The sequence below is a fragment of the Cryptomeria japonica genome, chromosome 2, assembly GCF_030272615.1.
Source record: "Cryptomeria japonica chromosome 2, Sugi_1.0, whole genome shotgun sequence".
Classification (NCBI taxonomy): Eukaryota; Viridiplantae; Streptophyta; class Pinopsida; order Cupressales; family Cupressaceae; genus Cryptomeria; species Cryptomeria japonica.
Window position 1 is genome coordinate 96,971,446 of NC_081406.1, and position 12,213 is coordinate 96,983,658.

At 36.5% G+C, this 12,213-nt stretch overlaps 1 protein-coding gene across 2 annotated transcripts in view; it reads left to right on the forward strand.

The window, feature by feature from the left end:
* LOC131050798 (uncharacterized) overlaps window positions 1-11,705 on the forward strand; it is a 28,759-nt gene extending 17,054 nt beyond the window's left edge. For both annotated transcript variants that reach the window (XM_057985069.2, XM_057985067.2), the window contains exons 2-7: window positions 5,934-6,347; window positions 6,615-6,667; window positions 6,821-6,867; window positions 9,836-10,136; window positions 10,277-10,560; window positions 10,700-11,705. In XM_057985069.2, the coding sequence (XP_057841052.2) occupies window positions 5,969-6,347; window positions 6,615-6,667; window positions 6,821-6,867; window positions 9,836-10,136; window positions 10,277-10,560; window positions 10,700-11,513 (1,878 nt within the window). In that variant the 5' untranslated portion in view covers window positions 5,934-5,968 and the 3' untranslated portion in view covers window positions 11,514-11,705. The remainder of the gene's footprint in view (window positions 1-5,933; window positions 6,348-6,614; window positions 6,668-6,820; window positions 6,868-9,835; window positions 10,137-10,276; window positions 10,561-10,699) is intronic.
* Window positions 11,706-12,213: the final 508 nt, after the last annotated feature.

The following is a 12,213-nucleotide window of genomic DNA, read 5'->3' on the forward strand; positions in this document are numbered from 1 at the left end:
GGGGTCCTTATACCCTTTTGGAGCTGCATTGACACTTTTCAGCATCTTCTTCCAATATGGGGAGTGAACAACACTGGAAGGCAACCCATTTGCATATATACATCTTGCTATATCTTGGTCAGCAATGTCCCAACTCTCATTTTGAAATGAAGTTTCCAAAGGTCCCTTTCTTTTGCGTGGAATGGGTGCTTGAGTTTCAATGTCAGGCTTAGCTGCAAGAGTATAAAAGGTGTGGTCTTCTATCACAGTATTTGAAGATGGGGGCTGCATTCCCTTGATTTTTTTTAATGGGCATATTTTGTCTACGTGCTTTTCTCTCTTCCGCCTCTTCATGCTTTGTGATATATATTAATACTGTCTCATTTGGTATAGGAGCATTTTTTTTCTAGGGCATTTTTTGACTCCTCTACTAGGTATTCCACACAAATGGCCTGCCACCCTAAAATATGAATTATCCCTTTCTTTATCACAACCTCGACATTTCCAACAGAATCCCCCACCTCCTGGAAGGGGTCTTATGATATCAACATACCTCCACAAAGTAGAATCAGAATTTGGTTGTTGTTCATTATTGGTATTGCCTATAGAGGAAGAGGTAGATGCCATTGTATTCCTATTGGAAGAAATTCTATACACCTTCAAAATAAAAACAAGAGAATGGAAAGAAAAATAGGTAGATCTTTTGGACAATTATGAATCAAAGAGAAATGAAAAAATTTAAAGAATTAAACAAAAAGAAAATAAAATGAAAAAAAACTTACCTCTTTCACCCAATAGAAGCTTGCAAAGGAGTAGAAATGAAGCACAAACACTTGATCAAGCTTCACAAATTGATCTTCCAACTTCCTCTTGCTCAATCAACTATTTGCTCCAAGTCAAGAGAAAACAATCTATTTGCATAGCAAATGAGACATAAAACCCAAGTTATTATAAATCCAATTTTTAGGGTTGTGGATGCCAAAAAATTAGTAAATTTGCAAAAAAGGCTTTTGGGTGGACTTTTCTACTTGGTTTGCTCGTGGTTTGTCCAAATTCGCCCAAGTTCGGCCCGGGTTCGAACCTTGTCCGGCTAGTTCGAACTAGGCCTCGTGGTCATGGACCCTGTCCGAACCCACAGGTGGACCAGGACCCTAGTCGAACTGGATCAAAACGAGAGGCCTAGAGCAGCGAACTTGACATCCTAGGTTCATGCCGTAAAGAAATGGAGGCATTATTTGTTTGGTACCAAAACCATATAGTATATTGATCACTGATCTCTACAATAGTTTCAAGCACAAAGTGAATTACAAAGTCAATTTGATTTTTGTAACAATTTCATTTGGTGCTCAAATATGTAATATCCCCTTTTCGGTTTCTCTTGCTTTGCAGTTGGTGCTGACTTTGTAGGATCGTGTCAATCTATTTAGAGAGGTAGTTTGATGTTATCAATGAGCTTAGATGGTTCAGTGGAGTTGTAGGACACTTTCATATGTGATTCTCGGCTTCTAGTGTGCCCTCCAAGAATTTTGGAGTTTTCTATTTTTAGTATGTCGCCCAGTTGGCTCTGTTTGTCATTACTTTTTATTGAGATCACTCCAGTGCGATCAGTTTTCGAGTTCGATGTATTTCAATAATTTTCACAAAATTGGTGCATTAATGGCATTTTTAATATTATTTATTAAGGTTGCTACAAATTAATTAAAATATTTTAAGTGCACCTTAGTGTAATAGCTCGTAGGAACCAGGGCGAAAAGTTTTAAATCTTGGGCGCATCAAATAGGGACCTTGCGTGTCAAATTTTCATTATTTTAATGAAAAGGTCTTTTTTGGAGTTGAAGTGGCATTTTAATTTAAAAAGTGATTTTAAAATGGAGTTTTTCAGAATTTTGGTGGGGAAAAGCATAAAAAGGCAATTAAGGAGCTCATTTGGTATGATGTAGATCATGTCGTCTCAGCGTTCTGGAGGAGGAAAAATCTCTTTAGGATGATTGGCTACGGTGGTGAGAGATCCTCTCTGGCCGGATCGGTGTGGCTTATTCAGAGCTGCAGATTATGTGAAAGAAATTTGTAGGATTCAAAGTTGTTCTTTGTTCAGTTATTCCAGGTTTGTGAAATTTACAGGATTGATATTATAACAGTTTGTTAGTTGTAGAGCAATTGAAGATAGAGTTTTTTGGAAGAGTTCTTTTTGATTGTTCAAGGGGATGCTGGAGTGCGTTGGGGTTTGCATTCTTGAAAGTGTGTGAAAATATTATTCTGGTTGTCCCAAGCACTAAATACAAGATGTGGTCATCATGGGAAGAAAAAAAGACAAGCAAATGAAATCATTTTATTGAATCGCTGCTTGAGATTTTGTTTATTTTATTGGTGAGACATCATATATTACTTGGTATTGAAAGTGATTCGATTTTGTTTGGTTTTTCTTTATAAGGATCACATATGAAAGAAGACAGAACACAGGTAAGACTAATCGCAAGAAGACAATGAAACCAAGGAGATGGAAGTGCAAATAAAACTAAAGGGAAATTGCAATAAGAAAAAAGATTTGAAACTTTTTTGGAATCAACTTAAGGTGACGTGGGGTGAAAAAGACAAAACGCTAAGGTGCTGCTATTATTTGTCCAATACTGAGATTGTGGGTCGTGGAAGGAGACAAAGGAGTACTAAGTCAAAGTTCATGAATTGGCTTCTTGAGGGAGTGTTCTGTTTATGCAAGTGTGGCTCCTTTTTGGAGCTTTGTCCAAGTAGCGCCTCATATGAGACAAGAAAAGGGTTATCACTGTCTTGTATTAATTGTGTGGGAAAGATTATATGCTAAGTTGTGGCAATAGGAGCTGCCGCAGCAAGAAAGAGGGACTCACATCTTTTCAAGGTAATTTAATATGGTATTGAAGGAGCCGTACCTTTTTCAGAAGTTGCTGTGCAGTCAAAAGAAAGGTAGGAATTACTTCTAAAGAAGTCTTGAATGTATTCCTGCCCAGGTCAGCAGCTTAGCAGTCATTTGGTGGAATCTCAATTGAAAAGAATTTGCTGTGTGTGAATTTTCAGTCTGTTAATCTGAATCAACAGTCTTCAAAAAATCGTAAAATATTTCTGTTGGTTGCATCTAAGGTCAACAGATTTTAATTGTATTAGTCAGAGGCTAGACAGATTTCTGTAAATTCTCTGCTGTTACTGGAATGTGAAGAATGTAAAGAAAATACTCAGTTTAGTTCTATTATGTGAATCAGCTCTTATCATGGATATTTAGTGGATTGTCAATATACTTTCCTGCATATCATCATCATTAAACTCAAATCAACAATATATGCTAGCATACGTGAAATCTGTACATCCAAAACAACTTTCAAAATTGCAAGACAAACATCTCTTCTTGTGCACTTGAAAGTATTTGACAAAATCTCCATCAGTCGTGTGCAAGGGAAAGTTGAGGATTTTGGCTAAGAGTTATTTACAAGCAAACTGTTTGACATTATTGCTAAACTGTAAATTGTTGGAAAGTCAAAGGGGAAAGTGCAAAAAATAGAATTGTCTGAAAACAGGGGTAGCATCTTATAAAATTTAAGGGAGGGAGTTCTAGTGTGGTGGCAGATATCCTATCTGGGCCACAAAATCTCAAAACCTGTTTCAACTATGGCTGTGGTGACTCAATTGGAATCTTTCATAAAAGAGGCTTGTGTAGAGGAAAGCGTTCAAGAGCAGATTTGTGGAGAGAAGCTCAAGAGCTAGAAGCTCAAGGAATGCTAAAAGTGAAAGGAGATATACATCTCAAAGTGGCAGGTCAATTTGGAGTGGGGAAAACAGTGGCTTATTTGCAAATGTAGATGTTTTGATCCAAAATGTAGCAAGATTTATTAGAGGATGCAAATTGTGTTGTACTAGTAAATCTAAGCCAAGAAAAAGGGAATGTGTTTGCCTTGTAGTTACAAAACTCTGCGAGTCTTGCCAAGACTCACCGAGTCCCGAGGCGGGTCGCCCTTGCCGAGGCCAGGTGCCTCTGGACTCGGACTTGGTCGAGTCTGGCTGGGTAGACTTTGCCGCCCAGGCAACAATAAAAAAGCCAAAATTTTTTAAAGAGTCTTGTTTTAAGTGGAATAAACGGTGAATATGTCCAAGGATGATGTGGATGTTAGGAATTGCATGTAGAAAATATCAATTAAATGCAGATAAAGATTAAACAGAGAAATGAAATAAAAGTTGTTTGAGCTTTTGGGGGTGCTGCCCCTCGACCCCGCCTTGTACCGTGACAAGGAGCATGCTAGGGGCGCTGCCCCTCGACCCCGCCTTGTACCGCGACAAGGAGCGTGCCAGGGGCGCTGCCCCTTGACCCTGTCTTGGGGGCGCTGCCCCAAATCCCCGTTGAATAATTTGGGGGGAAACTGTGCCGATAAAAGTGAGGAAAATTTAGCCTCCGAGTCTAATTAGGCTCCATATAACAACAGTGGATGAGGATGTTGATGTCACTGAGGCCGAGGCTGAGCCTGAGACACAAGTAGATATCATAGCTGTAGAATGTTCCAAGACCTATCTTAGGCGCCCACGTAGGACGGTTGCGGGGTCGAGTGATCAATGAACACTGATATTGGCTCCTCTGAGCCTTAGACTTCTAGGCTCTAGCTTTTATGTTGACGGATTTCATATTCCATGAATATTGTAGACATCTGACACTATCTATATTTCTAATGTGTTATTTAGTTTAGCTTATTTCCTTAAGCGCAAGCTTAAAATTTGCATTTATACTTATGTGACCAATGTAAACTTGTCTATGTGCTTCTATTTGATGATATTATTGTGTCTTTAATGTTTATTTATTAAAAAATGCATGAAAGAAGTTTAAAATTTTCAAAAATCTTTGAATTTCTTGGGTTTTTCAATTTGCTGAGTCTTGGCTGAGTTTGCTCCAAGTCCAAGTCCGAGTCAAAAATCAGCTTGACGAGTCCGAGTCTTGTAACTTTGGTTTGCCTTTGTTTATATCAACAAGACCATGGGAAAGCATATTTATTGATTTTGTAGTAGTTACGAAAGAGTAGGCATGAAAATGACCACATAATTGCCAGTGTAGATAGATTCAGCAAGATATGCATGCTAAAGAGATTAACCAAAAAACGTGCATGAAAATGAGTATTTATTTGTCAGACATTTGCTGCGACCAAACAGAGTATTACCCTTAGGGTGTTCAATTTTCTGAGTTTTCATGGTGAATTCTTTTCATTTTCAGTAGTGTAATTTCTCTGTTTTGAGTGACATTTATTTCTCCTAAGAACTGCCATTTGTATCATTCCAGTAGAACAATAACAGTTCATGTTCTAGTGAATTCTACATTACAGTTTTTGGGAGTATACAGGTCAAAGAGTTTTCATGCCTGTGTGTAGGCATATGGCTTATTGTATTTGTTCCTTGCTTCTTTATATAACCTACCCTACACATGTTCCTTATCACTTGATTCGTATCTGTAATTGTCACTTCATCATACATACAGACTATCATGCCTTCACTGATTTTTAACCTTTATTCTTTTTATCCTTTTTTTGTATTTTTCTGTAATTTCTTAAACATATTTCCATACAACTTACCGTCTATTGACAATTTTCTGTATTCAAATTATTCTAAATATTGTGTTTTAAACTTTTTATGGATATTTAATTCTTTATATATTTCATCACTGGTTCACTTTATTCACAACTTTATTCTATATATCTGAGCATGTAATTTCTTAAATCTAATATATAATCCATCACTTGTTCACCCTATTCATAATCTTTCCTATTCTATTTAGTCTAGTTTGAGTATAGAATACATAATTTGGTTATATATAACCTATTCACAACCTTTCGTACGTTGTCTCTTATATTGTTAGTATTTTTAATGAAATTGTAATTCTTTGTGTATAATATTTTAATTGGAAAACTCTTTGTGCAATCTGGCTAACCATATTTGTGAAACTTACTGGACAGATATTATCACCTTGCAATCATCCTTCCGGAATTGTATGGTTGTGAAGTGCTCGTGTCTTGTGTCTAATGGAAGAAAGTTACCAATGTTAGTGCACCTAAGTAATCACAAACTTTCTTCAAGATGGAATACTGGATTGCAACGTTTAGGCCTAAGAGCCTCCAAATTTGGGTATTCAATGATTCAAAGACCTTTTGTCGTGAAGTCTGTTGCAACATTTTCGGAGCTGGATAAGACCCTTCCTGATTTACAAGAAGAGAAGATGAATTATAACAATGAAGTGCAGAACATACCGAATCAGGTTTCTATAGATGATTTAAAAGAAAGAGATTCTAGGATTAATGAAACAAAAATGAAAAACAGGAAGTCAAATAAAGGATTTGTACCGTGGAACAAAGGGAAAAAGCACAGTCCAGGTAAATTCCAGTGTAAATTATTTTGGTTTCATGATTTTGTAGATTGAGTGCATGGCTTGGATACCTGTGGCTTTGGGTATTCAAGGGCTGTACTATGAAATTGGTTCTGTTTTTCTTTGCTGAGGATTCTTGTTTGTTCCATTGTGATAATCTATCAGTGACTGAAATGTCTTTTTTGTTTTATAATTATTTTTGAATTGTGTTGGTGTATGAAAATATCTCCATTTTCCATGGTATATTTTCTGAATGGATTTTGTTTCAATACAGAAACCATTGCTCGAATAAGAGAGAGGACCAGATTGGCGATGCAAGACCTCAAGGTGATGTCATGTAAGAATTCATATTTGTCTTTAGTGGTCTTAGAATTGAATAGTTGTCAAGTATGCTGTTGTTAATAACATCAACAGTATTGTATTGTGTGAATCTTGAATTAATGTACCTCTTTTATAACATGATGATGCTTGGATTTGCAGGTTAGAAAGAAACTTGAAGAAAATTATAGCCGTGGGCGTGCCCAGAGGTAGATTTGTAATCCTACTATAGTAGCCTATAGGTGTTTCTACGGTATCATGTCAATTACAAATTTTTAAACTTTTTCCATGCCCCGTCTATTAACAACCCTTAACTGTTTCAACAAATAAATTAAAGAGATACCAATGACCAGAAAATTGTCTCATTTATGGGACTTCATAATTTTCTGGCAAATTAGTTCGAAAGAGAACAATACAAAGGATCGATTGAGCATAACACTTTAATGAAACGCTTCATCTCCTAAATGACAGCAGGTATGGATGGGTACATTACAAAAGAAGTGAGTGTATTGACAAGGCAGCGCTCCCTTAACAGCAATTAAAAGAAACAGTTTGTTTGATTAAAGAAACATCTAATTACAAGTGATTTATGTTAAACCAAAAACAACGATCAAACCTTGAGGAGATGCAACTTTGTAATAGTATGTTATTAACCAATGATAAGGTGTGATTACACCCAAAACACACCAGCCAATTGTTAAGGTATGTGTGTCAAGGGGTAATCCCAAACATGTGCGGTTTAGTCAGCAAGAGGCAACGGTCATGTGTGGCAAGATGGCATATACCTTTTCATAGCTATGACTTGTATATCTTGTAGGTGCCTTATATCCATTGCCATTTCCAGTTGCTATGTTGATTTACAAGGTTGAAGTGAAGCCCTTTAGTGTAAGTACAACATGCAATGTGCTCATTGGCATCATTTCTCATTTCATTTGGAAATATCCCTTCTAATGGGCCCAAATCCTTGTTTCTTTTGCATAGAAGATGGGCTATTGTCTTCTTCCAAAAAAGTGTCTCAAGAGATGGCCTTGTAGGTGGCACACATAACCTTTCTTGATCAAAGGATGAGATTGTTGATTGAAATTTCTCCCTTTTTGATTGTATGTTTCTCCTGACTCTTTGATATAATCAAGAATTGTCCTTTTGGCAACCTACGTTTGGTTTGGTTGATAGTTACACACAAGTGGCTTTCACTCAACTATAGGAGTTACTCTACTTGTTTTTAGCACTTATTACAACACCAAAGATAACCCCTGCCTCCAACAAGCTACTCAATCATTATTACACATTGCAAAAGTGGTGAAAACTGGTTAATTTTGAAACACCTAGCTGATGTTTGGCCCACAAAACTGGAACTTCAAGCGACTCTAGAATATAGCTGTATCTATATGTTTTAAAAGAAATTATTTTTTAAGAAAATAAATATAATGCAACCCTAGGCTACCATTAGTTGTTAAGAAAAAAGAACAAGAGATTTAAAAATGAACTTGAAAAAAAATCTTTTGAGGAGCTTGGAAAGAACTTTAAGAAAGTTTTATAGTAAAAAAAGGAAAACTTGCCTTCAATGAAAATTCTCCTTGATAAAAGCTCCTTCATCTGCATGACAGCTATCTAACACTATCAAGCCATGGGCAAAGTAATGGCGAGAGCGTGATGTCTGAACATGAAGAAAACTTTAAGTCTTGATTAATGAGTAGAAATGGAGGTTCCGGTAATGAGGAATCAGAGGTAGGAATGTTTTGATGCTTTTGTTGTATGGTGGTAGTGACTTCTTGAGTAAGTTAGGGATTTTTTTTTGTAAATTGCATTTTCTTTATTGGGAATTTAACAGGTTCTGCCTGGGTTTGTGCATGGTCTGGTCCTGGGTTTGCAGATTCAGCTCAGGCATGTCTGATTGTTTTTAGGTTGAATCTGGAAGCCGAGGATTGGACTTAGCCTTGAGCAAAGAGTAGAAATTGGAGTTTTGGATGATAAGGATTAGAGGTAGGAATGTAAGGATTCTTTTGATGTCTAGTGTTGGTGGCTTATGATAGGTTAGGATTGTTTTTTAACTACTTTTTATTTTGGCAATCTAAAGGGTTCTGCCTGGGTTCATGCATGGTCTGCTCTGGGTTTCCATATTTGCCTCAGGTACGTCTGATTGTGCTTGGGCTGAATCTGCAGGCCCAGGATTGGACCTTGGCCAGACCTGGAATATGATGTACTCAATTTCAGATCAGCCATCACAGTATAAAAACGTATTGCAAAACAAAAACATTATTGCTAAGCATGTTTATATTTGATCTGCCACCCTGAAATACTACACAATTTGTAAATTGACACCAAATTTGTGGGCCATAACGTAACTTTGTGAAATTCTCCCAATGATTGAAGCAAAGCAACCTGTAGCTATTTATCTATCAATAAGATTCATCTATTTTTTAATTTTTTTATTAGCTTTCTATAATAACTCGGAATCAGCAAACTTTTTGTAATCTGAATAAAACTGATGACAATTAAGAATAGCGTTCTCTCTTAGAAGGCTTGGCTAGTTTACATTCTGTTTGCCGTGTGGTTTTGGCTTCCACAGATTGAAGATTCATCACCAACAAGAAAATATTATTTTCCCAGCACAGTCCATATTAGTTTCATTCTTGTGCAATTTTTAGTCATGTAGTATGTAGTTAGGCTTTTGTGGATGCCTTAATAAAACAATAACTGTAAAATGCTTTTAGTAAGCACTTAAGTTTTGATTTTCCATATCCAGTTTTACAACATTGAATGATTTTAATATTGAGTGGTAGGTATGAATTAATCTTGTCAATACGTTTTTCTCCCCCTAATTTTGCCAAGTCAGACAGGCAAAACTCAGTGCTGGCAGCTTGCCTTTGAACTCTGCAAGTAGTATTGGTTCCGATTCTTGCTCATAGTGATCAATGAAAAATCAAAAGCTTAGGGAGGCAAAATACCAGTCCACACCTTTTGGTATTTTTGTCAGACTGCCCAGAGTTGTAATATTTGAACATTTTATAAGGATAGGCACTTGACCATTTTCCAAAAAAATAAATGGTTTTAAATTTGTGTCTATCTTTTATCTAGATCTCTTTTGCTTCACAATAGTACAGTACCTGTCTTCTCATTGACTTCCTGTTCTTGTTGTTCTCTTTTGCAACTGTTAACTAAAGATCTTATGTGCAGTGAAGAGACAAGGATGAAGATTGGAAAATCTGTTAGAATGGCAACTATCAAGCGCCACGAGAAGCAGAAATTGCAAGAAACATGTTTGCTTGAGTGGAAAGAAACTATTGCAGAAGCTGCTAAACTAGGCTGCAATGGTGAGGATGAACTACAATGGGATTCGTATGAAATCCTAGCAGAAAAGATTCATCAAGATTGGTTGCAGGCTGTTCAATTGAGGAAGAGAGGGCCCAGGCCACCTAAATCGGTTGAGCAGAAGATGAAAATATCAGAGGCAGTCAAAGCCAAATGGGCAGATCCTGTAAGCGCATTAGTGAATTATTAAAGAGGCATGTTCACAAATCTCTTTTTATGAAAGGATCACCCTTGCATACAAATTGTAGAAACAATTTTCAGTCTAGCATGATATCAGCAAACTAATTTTAATCTGTGAACTCTCAGGATTACCGTCAGAGGGTGCAGGCTGGATTTGAAAAGGTCTACAAAAATAGGCTGCCATCAGCTGTCAGAAGAGTTGTCAGGAAACGCTCTTGTAAAGTTGGTGAGCAATTACCCTCTCATAAAACCCAGGTCAAAATTTCTGAATATTCACAAGTAAATAGAAGGAAATCTAGTACTACATATTCAGATCCATTGGTAGATGCCAAATTGGAGAAGATAAAACAACTCCGGGCAAATCGAGAAGAAAATGAAATGACAAAACATGAAGCTTTTGAGAGGGCAAGGTAAAGACAAGTACAAAGTTGAGCTTGTTATACGAATTGCTTAACTATTCAAAATTTAATTTTCTGCTTGTTTTCCTCCTTACAATAAGAGTATATTTTCTACAATTGAAAATATTGCTACAAATGATTCTATGAACAGGTTACTAATAGCAGAAACTGAAAAAGCTGCAAAAACATTGGAAGCTGCTGCAATGATAGATAATGCTGCACGAGCTTCTTTGTTTGAGACTAAGAAGCTACTAGCTGAAGCAGTAAAAACAATGCAAAGTGTTGAATCTGCCTTAAGAGGCAATGCGCATTCTTTGATGAGAAGCCCACAGACATCTTTGGATGAAAAGGCCTCTCAAGCAGACAAGAATATAAATAATTCTCATATACCTGCTTCTGCAGCACCTGGGCCAGGTGATGAGGATCGTATGCATTACCTGTCTTTCAGTAGCACCTGCGAAGCAGATAATTATGACAGTCATAAGTCCAATAATGGTGCATTGTCTGGAAGCATATATAAATATTCTCACAAGCCAGGTCATTTGACAGAGATAGGTGGAGAAAAAGTCCTTAGTTATGTTGCTTCTCAGTTTTCTACCAGAAATCTCTCAGCTGAGGAAACAGCTTTAATCTTCAACTTAATGTCTGAAAAGACGATTGAGAAAGATAGCATGTCACATTTTGAAGAAATTTCTGCATCGACTTCAATGGCAGTGAATTATGCTGGCATTGTCAATGAGACATCTATTTCACAAATTGTTGAAGCGCATATGCCAGAGCAAATGAAGGACAATATATTGTCTGTAACTACAAACTCTGTTGCTTCTACAGGGCCAATTCAGAACATTTCTGAGCTTTCTGAAGTGAGACCATTCCAGGCCAGTAACAATGATATTTTGTCTTCAAAGAAGAATGTCAAGAAAAGGTGGGTGTGTGGAAGACTTATTGAGGCAAAGGAGGATTAGGTATCAATCATATCTGGTAAATATTATATTATGTTCAAATTTAAGTATGATGGATGGAGCTCTGAGTCCTTTTGATACTAAGACTTATTCCAGATTATGGACCAGCTGCGTGGTGATAATTTTTTATTATTTGTCACATGGCTGTTCTTGTATGTGCAAAAATCTATCTATCTATTTGTTGCAAGTTAACCATGTCCTATAGCATAAATGAAAAAATCATTCCACATCAAGAAGATTCAGGCATCATAACAATCCTCTTCCTAACCAGGCAAGAGGAAGAGGCATATCTGATTAAACCATTCATCTGCTAAAGTAATAGAAGTGTGATAGAAGCTTAGCACAAATCTGAATGGCTGTTACAGAAAATCTATGGAAGTCCATTGCCCACAGCAGGAAAAATCTTTTGGGGAAAAAATCGGCAATGAAATGTATAAGATAAGATTTTTTTTAAATGGGAAAATAATCAGATTAAGAAAAAAAAAGGTAAAGAAATGTAGCAATGGGACAAAAACTCATGTCTTTGAAATTTGAAGGCATTCAAATAGCATAGAGATATAGAACAGATAAAATTTATATTTTAGCCTATCAATTGTGGAATAATTTTTTGTTGCTTATGTTCATATTACTAATTACATTGCATTTTACAATGCACACTTAATTGTGCATAAATTATAACTAAATGCTAACAGTTTTCAAAATT